General features: G+C 35.0%; 1 protein-coding gene across 4 annotated transcripts in view; it reads left to right on the top strand.

Annotated features, from left to right (window-relative positions):
- fbxo41 (F-box protein 41) overlaps nucleotides 1–13,236 on the top strand; it is a 49,978-nt gene extending 36,742 nt beyond the window's left edge. For all 4 annotated transcript variants that reach the window (XM_058786953.1, XM_058786963.1, XM_058786980.1 and 1 more), the window contains 7 exons: nucleotides 1,008–1,123; nucleotides 3,300–3,452; nucleotides 5,014–5,109; nucleotides 5,267–5,385; nucleotides 6,893–7,051; nucleotides 7,425–7,540; nucleotides 9,004–13,236. In XM_058786953.1, coding sequence (XP_058642936.1) covers nucleotides 1,008–1,123; nucleotides 3,300–3,452; nucleotides 5,014–5,109; nucleotides 5,267–5,385; nucleotides 6,893–7,051; nucleotides 7,425–7,540; nucleotides 9,004–9,066 — 822 coding nt within the window. In that variant the 3' untranslated portion in view covers nucleotides 9,067–13,236. The remainder of the gene's footprint in view (nucleotides 1–1,007; nucleotides 1,124–3,299; nucleotides 3,453–5,013; nucleotides 5,110–5,266; nucleotides 5,386–6,892; nucleotides 7,052–7,424; nucleotides 7,541–9,003) is intronic.
- Nucleotides 13,237–18,990: the final 5,754 nt, after the last annotated feature.

The raw sequence follows: 18,990 nt of genomic DNA on the forward strand, positions 1-18,990 counted from the left end.
CAGATCAGAGTGGATTTTAATTTTTTATGTATTTTCTTATTAGAAAATGCTATTTCTGAATTTTATGCTTTAACACTACAACAAGACATTAAATAAGTATTTATATCTTATATTACCCATAATTACTGTCTTGCACATTTTAAACATTATTGTTTAAGCCTTCAGTAGACTGTGAATAAATGAATGAATTAAAAGGGTCATTTCTGTTATGCAGTACCCTTTGAGCTGATTATCTTAATAATAAATAATAATAATATCATTAAAATGCTTGTTCTGTAGCTTCACAGGAAGAAAATAACTAAAGTTGGCCATTGCTCAATAAGGAATTGAGAGTTAGCTGAGAAAAGTTAATTTGTGATTTATTTAGTTAGTTAATAAAAGTACATGGGATAGAAAGTGATATTAGGGACATGGAGGAAAAATATGTAATGATTAATAGATAAAAGACAAATTAATATATTAGTCTCTAAAAACATAATTTATTTTTAAATATTTTGATGAAAATTGAAATGAAAATAGAAATAATAATAATAATAATAATAATAATAATAATGACAGGCACATAAGAAAACTAAAATAATATATAATAATTATATATAATATAATAATAAACAAATTGTCATGTTAAGTTAGTAAATATCACCAAGATTGTGGCACGAATATAAGTATAGTGAAATAATTCGTAATTCAACCATGATGTATTGTGATAAATGTAAAATAATAATAATAATAATATTTCTATCATCTTTAATGTCAACTTTAAAAATTGTGATTGTAATATTTTTATTAAAGATTACACTGAATAATATATATTTATGATGTGTATATGTCTGATGGCGAGTGAAAATGTGCTGCATTGTAGGAGTGACCCAAAAGACATTTAACAGATCTGAATGAGATGTAAAAAAGTGTAGCATATATTATCTGCTGCCCACGTATTTTGCAACTGCTAATAGTCCTTAAAAAGGCCAAGCTTTCTAACTCTGTCTCTCATTGTGTTTGTTTAGTTCCTGTGCACTCTGTCTCAGTGGTGCACACAGACGCATTCCCTCATCCTCCAGAACCTCAAACCCCGGCAGAGGGGCAAAAAAGAGACAAAGGAGGAGTATCTGAAGAGCACACGGTAACACGGTTTCCCACTGCGCCTGCTGTTTACTGTACCATACTGACCCTGCTGTTTGTGTGGCTACTGCCTTCCCACAGCTCCACGCACCTCCTCCTCTTCTCATCGCTCTTTTATTACCTTCTGCACTCTTCCCTGATCCTCTCATCACTCTTTCACACCAAACAGATACACACTCACTCGCTCACACGGTCTGACACTTGTGAAGTGCTTGTTCAGAGATCCAGCTTGAGAAGGGAACAGAATGAGCAGCCTGTTAATTGCTCTGCTAAATCACCTCAACCAGAGTGCCAGTCGAAAAACTCATCAAAGAGTTTGTCGGGGATTTACATGACAAACATAGAATTTGCGTATTTGGTGGATTTAAACCTGAAAGTGCGTCATTTTTTAATGTTAGAATATCCTGTCTGAGACAATTCATTAAATGTTTATGTTATGGATATGTATGTAAATGACATATTTATTACACATACTAGTGTTGTCACGGTACCAAAATTTCCAGTGAAAATCCACGGTTCTCGGTACCTATTTCGGTACCACATGCTAATTAAAAAACACACTATTTTTAATAATAAAGTCAAACAAAAATAAAATGTACAAAAATCAATGCCATTCTTTATATGGGGTTTCAAGCTTTTCCGCAAGTAATAAAAGTATGAAAAACAGTAAACAGTAAAGTTTCACCCAAATTTAATTTGTCTTTTAATTAATGAAATTTAAACACATTTAATTTTTTTGGTAAATAAAGGGGATTTACTATTAAAATTAAAATATGGAAGAAATATTGTGTGATTATTTCTTTAAAAATAAATATTATTTTTTTTTTCAACAGTAGTAATAGTATCACATACATTCTACTAAATAATAGTAACATATTTCTGGCACAATGTCTAATAAACTTTTATTTTGACGGGTTGCCGTGAATTCCTTTAAATTTCTGTGTGTATATGATATGACCCTGGTTTTACTCAAATGAAACGGTAAAATGCTCGTGAAGTGACTCTCAGAGCAGTTTTGTAGATGTTGTTTATGTTCACATTGAGACGGCAGATGCTGAAATCACCGCGAGCATCACGCGCGCTTCAGTGTGTGTAGTAAAAAAAAAACAAAAAAAACGCACGTCTCTGCCATTCATTCATTCACACAGAGACTCGCAGAACATGCGGGATTCATATCTGAATTGACTTTTGCAGCTTAATATTTACAGATACTAGTCCATGTCGCAATTTGATTTAAGTGTAATGACCTACTACTTTTGATTAATTCATCCAAACTTTGACAAATTCCGTGACATTCCGTGCTAAACTGTAAATTCCGTTTTTATAGCTGGATTCCAAGATTCCATCCACGTTTTCTGCATCGCGGGTTGACCGGGTACTCGGTAAAACCGGTACTTAAAAAAACCTGGTACCGTGACGTTTTCATTTTTTTTGTACCGACTTGGTACCGAAGTACCGGGTCTTTTGACAACACTAACACATACATAAACTCACATATATGTAGGGGTTAGATATAGGGTCAGATTTACTAAATGGCAAATTAGCGCGAGAGTGCAATTCCAAAACAGCGCCGATGGGTGTGGAAATTTCTGCGGGTGATTAACTGACAATGCGCAAATTAAAGAACACAGAGGCAGAATTTCATTTACATACCAAGCGCAGCGCAAATTAGTGTAGTCGCAAATAAGCAGAGCTGATGCTCATCAGGTGCGGGTGATCTACTTACAACACAAGTGCAAAATAGAAATGCTTTAAATAATGGTGCAAATACTAGTAATTTGAAGAGCGCAAACATTTGTAAATCGCGTTGCGTGATTCATTTTAATACTCACCTCCCATAAATTTTGTGTCTGAAAGGGAAACTCCTACAAATGCATATTAAATAAGGGCAGGCCCTTCACTGTGCATCTTTAATAAATCCTGACACTACTATTTTAACGCGAAAAGACGTTTGTGCTGGCACAAGCTGTTACTAAATCTGGCCCATTGATGTTAATATATAAAATATTTCATATATGTTATATATTATGAAGCAAAAACATATGTACATACTGTGTATTACATTTGTGTATGGGTCATAACTTTATTAAGATGTCTGGTCACTGTAGTGCTCATATATTTTGTATAATCTGACATTAATAGATGGTGTTAATAGCTTCTCTTTCTTTTGTGTTTAGTGGCTGTCTTGAGGAGGGTCTGGAGGCTTTGTTGAAAGCTACTGGCAGTAATCTGCTCATCCTGAAGGTGTCTCATTGTCCGAATCTATTGACCGATCGCTCTCTGTGGTTGGCGAGTTGTTATTGCAGGGCTCTACAGGCTGTCACATACAGGTTGGTCCACAAGGGAGCACTATTTAGTCTTTTTTTTTGTCCGGATATCCTTGTATTACACAGCTTTGTGGTATACTTGACTCTGATTGGTCAAATTACAGGCAGATATTATTGTATAATGACTCCTAAACTGTATTAATCAGCACTGTCCCCAGGAAACCAATTTACTACATGGCTTTAATGAAAGTAATATCAACTCTAATTAAATTTTCATATCTATTTAATTATTAATTCAGTAAGCAATCATGTAATGAATTGGATGATGTATGCTTTAAGGATGAAAACAGATTTTTTTTTTTTTTTTTTACAACGACTAACCAGCTGTTAAATATAATTTAGCATTTAAAAAATGAGATGGGAGGAAAAGTTTTATTTAAATGCTTCTGCGTTCACTCACAAAACTTGAATACATAAGCATTTACATATAAAGGCTCCTAAACTGTATTAATAGCCACTGTGCTAGAAAACCAATTTACTAAATTGCTTTAATGAAAATAATATCAACTCTAATTCATTTTTCATGTATATTTAATTATTTATTCAGTGAGCAGTAATAAATTATATCATGTATCCCCTAAGGATGCAGACATCCTTTTGGCCTTCATACATCCTTATGTTACATACAATAATATACATATAATAAAATTCATACATACATACAGTGGTGGCCAAAATTAGAACACTAGTAATTTCACCAGTTAAAAAATGTTTTTAAGTCAGTTATTTCTATCTTTTGCTGTAGTGTGTCAGTAGGAAATATCAGTTTACATTTCCAAACAATCGTTTTGCTTTGATTTTTGTCTGATAACAGCCAGTGCTCCACACAGAGATCTGATCATCATCCAGTCTGTCTGGAATTACATGAAGAAACACAACAAACTGAGACAGACTAAATCCAGAAGAACTGTGGCAATGTCTCCAAGATGCTTCAAGAAACCTACATGCAAAGCTTGAGAAACTATGCATGAGTGCACCTAGAGCAAAGATACTTTAAATGCAAAGGATGGTCACACCAAATGTTGAGTGAATTTAGTTAACAGAAGTTAATTGATAAAGAAATCTATTTATGACATTGTTTTTGAAAGCATCCTCATTTTACAGCATTTTACACAAGTGCCTAAAACTTTTAACAGTACTGTAGCTTTGCAGGTAGGTCTCTCAAAAAGCGTCTTGGAGACGTTGTCACAAATCCACTGGATTTAGTCTCAGTTTGTTCTGTTTCTTCATGTCAATATTACAATTAATGGCAAAATGAATGTTTGGTAATGTAAACTGATATTTCCTACTGACACACTACAGCAAAAGATATAAATAACTGACTTAAAACCATTTTTAGCTGGTGAAAATACTAATGTTCTAATAATTTTGGCCACCACTGTATATTAGCAAAAAAGCTTTTTTTTTTTTTTTTTAATTATGTCCAAGGGCAGTACAGGTCAGAGTAGAAATAAACATATTGATCAATGTATTTGGTTGCTTAGTTCCCATTGCCAGGCCATAACAAGGTTTGCAAAGGCAGAGAGAGAAGGTTTCTCAGATGTTGATTTGGATGATGTTGTAGGAGTGCGACAGACCCTGTTGGACAGGAAGTTATCTGGGCATTAGGAGCTGGTTGCAGAGACATCATCTCACTACAGGTGGCACCTTTGCATCCATGGTAGGATTGAAATACACTTACTTGTTTCATAGGCAGTTGTAGATTTTTGTTTATACATTGCTTGATAGCTTAAATATTGTATAAATTTAAATGCAACATCATCTTTCTTTTTGAGCGTTTGTCTTTGATATTAGAAATGCAAATTGTCTTTCTGCAGCCAGCAGCCAGCACGCTTCAGTAACAGGTGCCTGCAGACCATTGGCAGATGTTGGCCACATCTGCGAGCACTGGGTGTGGGCGGAGCTGGCTGTGGCATACAGGGATTGGCTTCTTTGGGTGAGTGAATAGTGTTTGCGGTAACACTTTAGTATAGGGACCAAATTTCACAATTAAATAGTTGCTATTAAATTAGCATGCCTATTAATAATATATTGGCTGTTTATTAGTACTTATAAAGCTCATATTCTGCATCCCTAATCCTACCCAATTCCTAAACTGAACTACTACCTAACTAACTATTAATAAGCAGCAAATTCAGTTTACAGAAGCAAAAGTCGCAGTTAATGGTGTGTTAATAGTGAGAATGGGACCTTAAAATAAAGTGTGACCGTGTTTGCCATTCAGTTTACAACTTGGAGGAAACAGACCTAACAATGACAGGATTTTATATTTGTTGATATGTTGTATGTATATAAATTAGTAAGACCAAAAGTGACAGTCAAGACTTTTACATTGTTACAAAAATGCCTATTTTAAATATAGTCTATTCTTTTGAACATTCTATTTTTATTCTATTCATCAAATCCTGAAAAAAAACAATGTATCATACTTACCACATTTCACTATTAAGCAGCACAGCAATGATAATCAGAAATGTTTCTTGAGCAGCAAATCAGCATATTAGAATGATTTCTAAAGGATCATGTAACACTGAAGACTGGAGTAATGTTTGCTGAAAATTCAGCTTTGCCATGAATTATGTAAAAAAAAACAACAACAATTTTTTTTTTAAATATATATTTAAATAGGAAAGTGTTTTTGTTTATTATTATTATTATATTGTATTAATATTTTATTAATTTATCTGTTTTTACTTTATTTTTCTCTCAAAAGCAGTACCTATGATTTGGTTATTGACACCTCTTCTGCTCTGATTTATAACCAGCATTCCTTAAAAATAATTATTTATCTAAATATAACACTACCCATACAGTTCTCAGATCAGCATCACAAGGGAACATCACTCAAGTGTAACTTGTTATTCACATTAAAAACTGGGACAAAGAGACATCGGAAATGACACTTTTAACATGCTGCTGTGAGTAAACCGGAGGCACATGTTTATGGTATACAATTTTACTATAAATAGATTATAAATAGCAGAGGACCCATTATCTACTCTGCTTGTTATTTATCCTACTTTACCGTACCATCCTCATTTAGATTTAATGGTTTTAACCTTTCTGAATCACAAGACTGCAGTTAGCTATGTACAAATCATCTGAGCCATACATAGACCACTTAAGAAAACTTGATCAGAAAGTTAAACAGATTTTTTTTAAGCTTGTTTTTCTCAAACCTTTCAGCTATTTTGTTCCACTTCATTTCCAATTACTGTCCTCTGTGTCTTGCTTTTCAGAAGGACTACATCTGTTCTTTCTTCTCTTCCTGTGCTCCCCTAAATATAGTGCACATTCAGTATGAACTACGTTGACAATGTTTTTATAGTGCTTTTTGTTGTTTTGGAGCTTATTGGAGCCAAGTTTTTTTTTTTCTTTTTCCCATGACTAATGCAGTTGTATACCAGTGTGCCAATAGACTGTTTGTGTGTATATATCTTCAGCAAGGAACTGCATGAGGCTCCAGGTGCTAGAGTTGGACCACGTCAGTGAGATCAATCAGGAAGTGGCTGCTGAGATGTGCCGGGAGGGACTGAAGGGTCTGGAGATGCTGGTGCTCACCTCCACTCCTGTTACTCCTAAAGCTCTGCTTCACTTCAACAGTGAGTCCACACTCACTGATTCAGATCCTGATTCATTATTATTGAATAGGTATTCAATTTGTACATCTAAACCAAGTATCAACCAGTGGAAGCCTGGTTTCAAAGGCAGAGATGTTGAATCATGCTTTATTAAACTTTTTTTTTAAATTAATTTAATTAAATATTTAATTCTTAATAATTTATTGCATTTTTAATGAGCATTTAATGGATTGCAAGATACTAAGGAATATTCTTCTGCAGTTAATTTCAAACGATCGGTGAATGAGTGTGATCATAAGTTCAGATTAAACATTGGATTTGGAGCTATGAATGACATGAAATACGCCCGCTCTTCCTGTAAAATGACTCCCTGCCCTCACTCTCTTACTCACAGGTGTGTGCCGTAACCTGAAGTCTATTGTAGTCCAGATCGGTATAGAAGATTACTTTGAAGACCCTAACAGTCCCGAGGCCAGAAAACTCTTTGATGAAATGGTGAACAAGCTGCAGGTATGGAATCATTGCCATAGATAGGTTTTTGAGACATCTGAGACCATCAAAAAATTTGACCCATCCATATCCGTTTATCCACTGCCAGACTAAAATTACCAGCAAAAGCTGTTCGGTAGTAATTCAGTCTTAGGCCATGGGGTTTCCTGTGTCTGAGACAGCGATAAAGATGAGTAAGTGAAAGCAGAAGAACCTCTCACAGCTGCCGTGTTGAGGAGCCATGAGTCAAATGCATGTGATTCATCTCATCCATTTTCTTTCTTTGAGGACGCAGGAAGCTGCCTCTTCTCTGTTCTGACTCTAGATAAGCTGGGAGAGGAAGTGGAAGTGGGGTTACACCCACCCACGTGAAAACTCAAGCTAAAGTTACTTGCAGGATGTCTTACACAAGCTGTGCTGAAATGCGCTGCTGTAGATGACAAAGTGCATTGCTCATCATATATCATTTCCATAAGAGGCTCAAAAAATATTTTGTACAGTACTTGTTCAGAAACTGCCCACGGTTTATTTCCACCATCAGTGTGGAAGCAAATTTAAAGTGTCCTCAAATGTTCAGCTCTATATTATCTCTATATTATCTATGATTTGGCTCCTCCATGTGGCTCTGCTGATGAAAGTTTGTTTCATTTTGTAAAAAGCAAAATACCCTTTAATCACATCACAGGATCAGTTGATCCCATCGAAATACAAGCGTAGATTATGATTACCAGGAGATATTTTAAAGTCTCAGGTTATGTAACTTTAATGCTGCATTGCCATGCATTTTTTCCATTTTGTATACAGAGATACTTATACGAATAAATAACAAACAAGGAATTTATCATAAAAGTTGATTGAAATTGTCAATTAAAACAGAATTCGCCAGGAGTTTTTGTCATTAGTAATGTTATACGTCCTTTAAATTCCAGATTCTGAATTGGATTTGAATTGATGTAGCAATAGAATGCAGAATTGTAATTAGAATTTTAAGATATACTATGGAATGTTGGTCTCTGTATTGCCAACTATGGTTGAAACATAGAATTCAGTATTATATATATATATATATATGTATTTTTTTTTTTTTTTTTAAATAACATTTATATTTAGCTTCATTTATATTCCAGTTTTTGTTTTAGTAATTTTAGTACTTAAACATAGAAAAAAGTGAAAATGAGAAATGTTGCCTTGCTAATTAACCAGAATAAATAGGCTTAAGTTTAGCATTTAATATATTTTTTTGGATTTCAGCAATATTTCAGTTACAAAAAAACTATTTTGAAGTTTTAGTTCACAATAACAACACTTATGTTGTTGTTTTTTTCACCAGAGCAGAAATTGATGTAATCCTGAAGTCTCACCAAGTCAGACCTTTTTTTCCTTAGTGCCCAACATGTACCCAACATAATACTGTACATAAAATATACATATTTACAGAAATATAACCCCTGTTCCTTTATATCATTTCTGTCTTCTCCTCTCAGGCACTCAAAAAAAGACCTGGTTTCTCCAAAATCCTCCATGTGAAGGCTGATGGCTTGTGCTAACTCTGCTGTGTTGAGGCCAGAGCCACATAAAGGTTCACTGAATATTTCAACCTGATCGAGTCATTCTCTCCTCAAAGAAACGAGGAAGAATCAAACACTTCCGCTTCAGTTTGAACTCTAAACACCAGTCTACCACACCAAGATGGGCACATCTGTTAGTTTTGACATGACGCAACCAAATAGAGGAGTCTGTAAAGACAATATGAACAAACTCTACGAGAAGGCATAATGCCTTGCCATGGATGCCGTTCCAACAGTCACCCAATTACTTGCCAAATGCACTAAACTTTTAATAAGATCTCAGAGAACATGACGTCTCTCTTCAGAGCACAGAGCTGCAGGAGGGAGCAGTCTCATATTCGAGATTGACCTGAATCATAAAATCAACGTGAAATCCAAACAGCACAAATTTCAAATGCACATGGGTAAGTTAGTAATGTGGGAGTGTGTTTGTGTGATCAGCTCGATTGCTTCCCCCCATCCTCAGCAAAGAGACGCATTCGTTCATTAGTCGTCACTCTTCGAACTGGATGCCATATTACTAGGACAAATATCAACATAACATAACAATCACCAGCTTCAGACATGGTTTACAGAGACTATATTTGGGGGAAGCCATGTCTCCATGGAAATTACTATTACTTGCAGTTATCTTGTGTCCTTAAGCACAAGTTGAAACCGAATGAAGAAGCCAAGCTGTTTGTGTTTGTGTCACACCCTCCAGTCCTTTAGCCGTATTCCCATGACCAGGGTCACTCTGGAAAGGGATTGTTTCTCATCACTGGATCTTTTGTTCCAGACAGATTTGCAATGCCTTCTCTATAATGTGCCATTCATAGCTCCGACAATTTAGTTTTTAAGGTTGAATTTTGGTCATACCCAATGTGCCATTAGGTGTTAAGTCAAACCCTACAAGGTGTGCACTTACCTAAAGGAATTTAAGGGCGAATAGTGAGGGATAGAGACAAGCTCATGGTGCTGTCAGTCCAATGTTACCCCTTCAGTTTCACCTCAGATGTCAACGTCTCCATCTCTTCCATCACTTACTGTTCTGTGGAACTCGGGCTGGTGCAACTGAATGGATCACTTCTCCATCTGCTCTGTTGAATTCAGAAGCTACTTTCCATGTTCTAAAGGTAGACGGTGCTGAATGGAGAATTCTGATTCTGAGTTCTGAATGTACACTCCTGCACAATCGAATAGAAGGGATAAAAACAAATATATACAGTTGCCACATCAGGTTCTTTACAGAATCTACAAGAACTTCTCTTCTAAAATGTGTGGGTTAGGGTTTGGCTTTGTTGGAAATATGAAATAAGTTAACAATTGCCATATTAGGCCATGTCAGACTACAAAATGAAAAAATGATTCAATATTTATAGCCTCGTTTTGTCAAGGCCAGCATTGCGAGTTAACGTTTTCTTTTGTTTTTAAATGGAAAAAGGTTATTTATGGTATATTTTTGGTGCATTTTTAAGTAGATGGTATGACATGTCAGGTTTTGCTTTCTGTTGGAGTATTACTCTAAGTTTACTCTTTGAGTGATAAAGCACTTAAATGTGTTAGAATACTAGAAACTGCGAAACTAGAATATGTCATTGTCGTCAAGTTTCTTTTTAAAAAAACGTGCTGATGCAATAATACCGATGCAAGTACTGGTCTCGACCTTTCTCAGTGCTGTACCATTACCCATCAGGCATTGCTGCTCCCCTTGGCCAGTCTCTGAGCTGAAATCACACAATCCAAATTCTCTACTCTAAGTGCTTTAGTCAAGGCGAGCACTTCTATGGTGCAACGTTCTACTTCCTGTCTTAAAATACATTATGGGGCTTGAATTAGCATGAGAGGAGTATTCACACGAACTGCCTGAGTTTACTTTAGGATGGCTGTTTAAAATGAGACGATGTGGACCAGAATGGAAACTGCAAAACCATCTCCAAGAAAGAAATGTGGAAGAGGGCAGCCTACTCCACCCACAACCCCACACCATGACTTTTCGAGTGTTTCTGGCACTCTTGTCTTCTGAAGACTTAAAAAAAAAAAAAAAAAAAAAGTATGTATATGTTGTTTCTATAGGAAGGAATTACAAACTGTGTAAATATTTGAAAAGCAACCTAAAGAAAGAGATAACCTGAAGCGTTTAACGGATATCCGCCCACAAGTGGTTTCCCCGTGTGATGGCCGTACTGACCAGATGACTTTCAGAGTTCAAAGGTATTCAATTTGCAGTATGCTGTGTATGATAGATGCTTTATATTGAATGTGTATCAGAGTCCTATAGAGATGGAAATAATTTAAAAACAGAGTACAGTTTATTTCAAGTATTTATTTCTATAAAAGAGATGTCTATGATGATGGCATGTTTGTGCTAAAGCATTATATATATATATCATGTTGCCTTTTCAACTGTTCTTCTGTAGATGTTATTAGATTATTAGATCTGAGTGCTCTGGATTACTGCTTGCTGCCTTTCATTTTTAGACTGAGCAACTGTTGCACCATTATTATGATAAAAAAGTAACTGCAAATGTTTAGTATTAAGCCGTTGATGTTCTATTTTGTTTAATGTCGAGCCTTTTTAAAGAATCTGACATATGTAATGCACTTTTTTTTTATCAGAGCGCTTCCAGTGCTCTGTGATGGTTGGTTTCGTATAATTCATGTGCAATTCCTCTCTTCCTAAGCTTTGCACCGGAAGACTATCAGCTTTCCATGCCTCACGTGATCAGTCCGTTTAATAGTTTTAGTGATTTTTTTGTTTTTAATTATTATTATTATTATTTATTTATTTTTTATGAAGCCCTCGCAGTGGTCTTATTTGATGCACAGCATTAACATGCAATATAAAAATAAATAGCTATATAAATATAATTGCTTGGTCATGTAAAAACTTTCAATCATGTGTTTATTTATTTTGACTTGATTCGCTTTAAAGTAAGTGGTGAAAGTGACGATGTGCCGGGTAATAGTGTGTGGACTGAGCACTTTGAATATTACATTTTATTTGACTAAAAATAGACTAAAAGAGTTTGTGAACTATGTGACCAACCCAAACCTGGACCTGAATTCATCTGAACAGATTATAATAAACTGACAGATATTGAAATTGATTGTAACTTGGGAAGGAAGAAAAAGGGAACAATCACAGAATGCCACTTTAGCAGAAAACCTGAAGCACTCAGAAAGATAAATATAACTTTAACGTAAGCATAACCATTGTTTTTGTACCACTAACCAGAACTTCTTGAAACAATCAGTTATAGTGGTGTTAGCTATTGTTAGGTGCCAGATGTTGTGACAATTCATGTGTAGCTGTAATTGTAACCATCAAAGCAATTACCTATTGTTAAAAGTATGTCGAAAAGACGAATCTACAAACAGATGATTTATTAATGGTGGAGTATTATCAGCTTTTTGTTTCATTTACGTTTTGTAGCCTCGACATGGTGTAAGATAGAAACATCATTCACAATCTTAACAGCCATATTCAAACTCCACAGCCCTGGAATGATTATATAACAATGTATACATCTAAATGCCTTTAATTTATCTGTTTTATTTGATTTATTTCTGCTACTCTATCCATGAATATGGCATTCAGTACTTGATTTTGCGATATATTGCTTTTCCAATGTTCAGCTTTGTGCCGTGATGTTATTTAGCCATGATACTTCTTGGCTTGTCATTACCTCTTGGCTCTCATTTGAATGATTGTATTTTATGCCCATCTGTCTAAACTGCTTTCATGCATTACCTCAAACATCTTCTGGCAACATAAGTTGAATTGTGTTGCTTTTTTTATACCAACAGATTGCATAGACGTTATTTAATGAATGCCCTGCACATTCTCTGCCGTTGCACAAAAAGGCAATTCATCACCTGAAGTTAGTTAATATTTATTGGAAAGTGTTCATGATTAAACTCTTTTCTTGCTTGTGGGAACAACTGCAGACCTTTTTTTCCTTTTTCTTTTTCATTTGTTGTATTGTTGTGGCCTGCTTATTAACATTCCTTATTGTCTGTTTGACCGGTTATCCCAGTTTCCGAAAAGTTGAGTATAAATGTGTGATGGAATCGTTTACATTCCAAAATCTCATGCCATTTTGTTCCAGGCATATTCTATGAGTTATAATAAAAATCTGATACATATACTCATATTGTGTGAAGAGATCTTTGTATTGCATGCACTCCTTTAGATTATATATGGGAAAGACCAAAAAAGCTTGAAGCACAAATTTTTTTTTTTTTTTTTTGCTTCAAACACTTTGTAAATAAAGTCACTCCTAAGACAGAAAAAACACAACTTAATACCTTTAAACAATATGGAAGCAAAATTAACTAAGCATTAAGTAATAGCAAATTTAGGACAAAGGTAGTTCTTTATTAGGTATTCAATAACTACAAAATAAAAATATCCTCATTTAGAACTACTTACTAAATATGACAAATTAATAAGGAACAACTGTAACATTTTATTTTAAGGTGTCCATAATACAGAGTTATTACCTGGTTAAGTACTTAGTAGTAGCCATTGTACTTACCATGTAACTAAGTTATGGAACAGCCTGTACTTACAGTTTGTAATTATGTAGATTTAATAGGCAGCTACTGTTACACATATGTAACAGACCGAGTCGGTTACACAGCTACTTATGTAACCAAAAAAAATTGTTACATATGTGTTGCAGACTTTATACAGCGTAATTATAAATGTAAGCACACATACATAAGCTACTTAAAATAAAGTGTATCAAGATTGTACTTAAGTGCACTTCATGTGTATCTATACTGTCCACCTTATCCAGCTGCACCTTAGTTTGATTTAACCCACCAGCGCACAGCTTAAATACATGTAATACCTTTCTAATTACATTAAAATGACAGAATATTACACAGGCATAAGCTACTTAATATAAAGTGCATCAAGATTGTACTTAAGTGTACTAGTAGCTGTGTAACAGACTCGGCCTGTTACATATGTGTAACAGTAGCTGCCTATTACATCTACATAATTACAGGCTGTTCCATAACTTAGTTACATGGTAAGTACATTTTATTTCACATAAGTACAACGGCGGTAATTACTCTGTATTATGACACCTTGAAAATAAAGTGTTACCGGAACGACCAATTATTTTTCACGGCAGTAACATGTCTAAAAAGTAAACTGTCTTTTTCATTCTGAACATAGTCAGTCTTCTTCAGAAGCTTGCACTTCAAATGGATTCTTTGTGGAAACTAACTTGTGAATATATCCCCCCAAATAAATACTTAAGAATTACCTTGTCAGTCCACAGGAACTACTAGTGATCTGGACTATTATTTTGAAGTGAAAAACATGTTAACCCCTCACTAACTACTCAAGTGTTACCTTGTCAGCCCGCTTGAGTATTAGTGAGGGGTTAAGTTGTAACTTGCAAGTAGTTCTCAGTGAGGATGTTTTTATTTAGTAGCCTAATTATTGAATACCTAATAAGGAACTACCTTTGTCGTAAATGTGCTATTACTTACTGCTTAGTTAATCTTGCTTCCATATTAGTTAGTACTATTAAGTTCAGTGTTAATTTAGTACTACCCATTACTTTCTACATAGTTACTTGTTAACAACGGACCATTATTCTAAAATATTACCAAAACTAGTAAAATGGATTTTTCACGCAGCTGTCTCTGTGAGAAGTATAAATGTAGGCTAAATAAAATGGAATGGGGGTGAAGTGCATCCTCAGGCAGCTTCATTAGGGTGCTTTTATTATATTTGGACCAAATCATTGTCAGCAAATGTTTCTTATTAAAAACACATTTTGCCGTGCACTAAGTGTTTTTGCCGAGGGCTGGTCATTGTTTATTGTGCATTGTTTTGTTTACACGTCTTTAGTTGTTAAAATGTAAGTCATTTTAATTTTACGTTGATTTTATCTTTCAATAGGGCCTACAGTTGATTTCATGAACACTAAAAACAGCATGTCCGCCAGAGGTCAGTAGTGCACCGTGTAAGCAAACGAGAAATAACGTGGCTTGTGCATTTCAGTGCGTCTCTTCGAATTGCTTTAGTAAATGATTCAAGGTTTTTAGTTACACAAGTATATACATAACTGTTTATGTGTAAACATTGTTTTATCACTCACATCAGGCGTAATTTAGTGCCTGTGGAAGTTGTTGTGTGTGATACAAATACAAGAGTTTTCAGGAGCAATTTTATCTTAGAGAAGAAATGGATAGCTGTATTTATTTGTGTACAATACAAGAAAAGCTCTTTCTCTCATGTCGGCTTATCACCAGAGAATTGTGTTGTGTTTGATAAGCACGTTACTGGGTCAGTAGGCTGGAGGACAGAGTAAATATGTAAAGAGTAAAGGGTTACTGGCCTTTCGGATAAAGAGTGAACTCGATTTGGTAACTAGATGTTTACATTTTCAGATTAAAATGGGGGTAAGGAGTAGGCCTGTTTCGGGGTTGGGAATACGAGTAATCAAGCGACAATCTATTTTAATTATTTTCTTACCACCCTATTAAACGTAGAGAATGAGCAGGTACTACATAAAGCTTGCGTATGCAGAAAATTACCAGATGTTTGCAGAATGCATATCCTTGACCTTCTTTTGTGTATCGCAGAGCAAACGAAAACACGACATGAGAAGTTGCTGAGAATTTTTCAAATAGCACTGAAGATGGGAGATGCACACATCATTTATATAGAGACAGATCTGAGAGCCCGGTACCATGAAAATGCGTATAAATAGTACGCCAAATAAAAACGAAAACCCGTGGTATTGATACGAAAAAATGGACGTTGGCGTATATATGGTACGAACGTGTTTGGCGTGCATATGGTACATTGTTTTCGCGTACATATGACATCTACCCCACAACCCGAATCCTACCCATCGCGTAGCATATACACGCCAAAGTCCATTTTTGCGCATCAATACCACGAGTTTTCATTTTTATTTGGTGTACAATTTATACGCACTTTCATGAGATCGGGTCTGAGACCTTACGTGTGGTGAAATTCATCATTACAAAAGGATCGTCTTCAGAGAGTGTGTAGCGCTGAAATAAATTCCTGCCAAAATACTCCACTCAAGTAGATTCTTGAAAGAAATGAGTCACAATTCAAATGAGTCATAATTTTAATTAAAAGTCAAAAATTTAAATCGGTCCCAAATTAATGCATGCAAACTGTCCAAAGGGGGAAAACATTGTAGAAGTGAAGCAAGATGTGATGCCTACTTAAAGAGCCCATAAAGCTTCCTGTGATTAAAATAAGTGCAAGAAAAGTGATAAACATGCTCCCTGATGGCACACGTACATCATGGAGACGTATATTTTACTTCAGCAAGACATTTTTTTTTGTGTGTGTGTGTTTGCTCATCTACAATACGTCTGTAGGACGTTTCCTATTAAATGTCAAATAGACATCTATTAGATGTCTTTAAGATGTTTATGATTTAGAATGTATGTAAAACTGGCATCTTACAGACGTCTGTCAGATGTTTGTACACAGAAAATGCTTCCAGATCAAGTGATCTTTAACAGACATCTTGCAGACGTATGTGTGATATCTGGGCTAAACACTTTTTTCCCCCCGGTCAAAGTGAATTTTTCTACATGGCAAGTCAAATTATTTGGTTTATTAATGTATATAAAATATTTCTAAATATATCAGACATTTGTGTCTATCACTAATCAATAAAAGTGTAAAAGTTTTTTTTTTATCCAAATGCAGGAACTGCTCTCCTACTATAAACTATCTACTATCCTCCTATATATTGTAATGCTGCTCTTGAAGGTTTCTCTTTTTTTCAGTTTTAAGAATGACAACAAATATTCTATATTTCAAAAACTTGGCAACTTTATTTACAATTCAAGTCAGTCACATGCAACATATTTTAATGAATATAACACAAAATTAGCAAAAGAAAAAAAAAAGCATCTTTGCAGTTTTTTTTTTTTTAATTTTCCTCAAAATGTTGATTAAATATACAAAAATATAGTTTACAAATACTGTACAGAAAATATTCTGCTGCAGAATTCTTACTTTTACAAACATGTTTGTGAGATTCACAAACATTAGCAGTGTTAAAACAAGACTGTGGTAAGAAGGGGTGGGGCTCATGTTTACATCTGTGAGGTCACAATAGTCAGGGGTGGAGCAAGATTAGGTTATCTTAGAATGAGGCAAAAGAGTGGTATGAGGATATTGAAATGTCTAATTGTCATGGATAGTTGAAACATTGGCAGTTCAGTTTTGATAGAAATGATAAAAATGTTTGAATTACGTCATGTGCCTTAGTGACTCTTGACCACATTCTATGAAACGACTGCTTTACAACAGAATAATACTGCCAATATATTCCCAACAGCCTTTTTTTCCAACAATAAAATCTTTATCTAGTCTAAAAAGCCTGTTAGGAACAAACAGAAGTTGCAAAGTTGCAACTGAAATCGTAATTTTGCCTTTTCAAAATACAACTGGTCAACCAGATATGGCACTCGCAGTAATGATCAGTAGAAAACAATAGTTTGAATATATTGAGCAAAAATGGAACCTATCACTCCAGTATAAACACGCTAATTTGACCTCCAGTTTTCTAGATATGTTTTCAAACTGATTGTGAATTTTGTAATAGCTTTTAACAATCTCCACAAAGCCTTAATCTGCATTAGCACTAACGTAGAGCTGTTAGTACTACTGAAATGTTACGGGTTTTAAACATAAGCACACAATAAATAACTTTTTTTTTTTTTTTTTTGCCCCATTTCAGTTCTGCCTCAATGGAGAGGCACCAAAACAGAAGAATATGAAAAAGTGCAGTAATGTAATTCTTGATTTTAGACACAATCAACTACTTTCACATTATATTGACACAGTTGAACCACAGCTCTCTATATGCATACATTCGTGATCAGAGTGACTCTTTAAGACCTGCTGTGTTACAAACGCCACAGAGATGAAGGAGAGATCCTAATTAAGGACTCAACAATATTTGTCCATGATACGATATTACAAGTCTAAAGGAAACCCTCAGTGTTTTACATTTTGTTAAGACAGTACCAGAGAAAACCAAACAAAAAAAGCCAAAAGAAATGTCTTTTCATTTCTTCATACACTCAGCATATGCAAATGAAACAATTAAAATAAATTAAAATTAAATAAACTCAACTTAATTCACAATCTGTATCTAGCCTTTCAAAAACACGAAGATACATTGCAGAATGTAGTGGGCAGTTTGCTTGGCAATGGATGGGTAGTAAACCATTTAATCAGCACTTTAAACCAAACCGGTGCTGATTTAGTTTGGGTTTAGATAAAACATTACTTGCGTCAGATAATTCTGCTTGGCATCAAAATAAAGTTTTCACATCTGGCATCATTTGTGGTGTTGTGGCCAGCCCATATACATAATATCATACATACTTCCCTTCTAGAGTGGCTTAACATGGAGGGCTCAGAGACCCAGTCGGACCCTATGGCAGGTTGCTGGGATGACCCTGCAAAATAGCGGTATAATAGAGCAGGAAAGAGCCAGAGCTTCTATTATATTACAGAGAATAAAGAACGGCCTTTCCTGCTGACTGAATCCACCTGCTGGTCATTGATCTTAATGGCTGAGGATTCTGTGTTGTGCTGGACTGATTCACTGAAAGATGCTGGAATGATACTAGACTAGATTGTGTATGCAACTTCAGGTCAAATCTCAGTTTGTTTCTGTAGCCTGTCTAGTTTGATTTGACTCACTAGAGAGGCATTTCATTTATTAATATTTCTCAGAGACAGATCTGGGGCTTTATGCCAAGTATATTTTCAGAAAGCTATGCAGCACAATATGAGAGCCAGTACGAACACACACACACACACACACACACACACACACACATAGAGCCACAGCTTCGTGTGTGATATGTAATAACTAAGGAAATATA

The sequence above is a fragment of the Onychostoma macrolepis genome, chromosome 01, assembly GCF_012432095.1.
Source record: "Onychostoma macrolepis isolate SWU-2019 chromosome 01, ASM1243209v1, whole genome shotgun sequence".
In the NCBI taxonomy this organism is placed as follows: domain Eukaryota; kingdom Metazoa; phylum Chordata; class Actinopteri; order Cypriniformes; family Cyprinidae; genus Onychostoma; species Onychostoma macrolepis.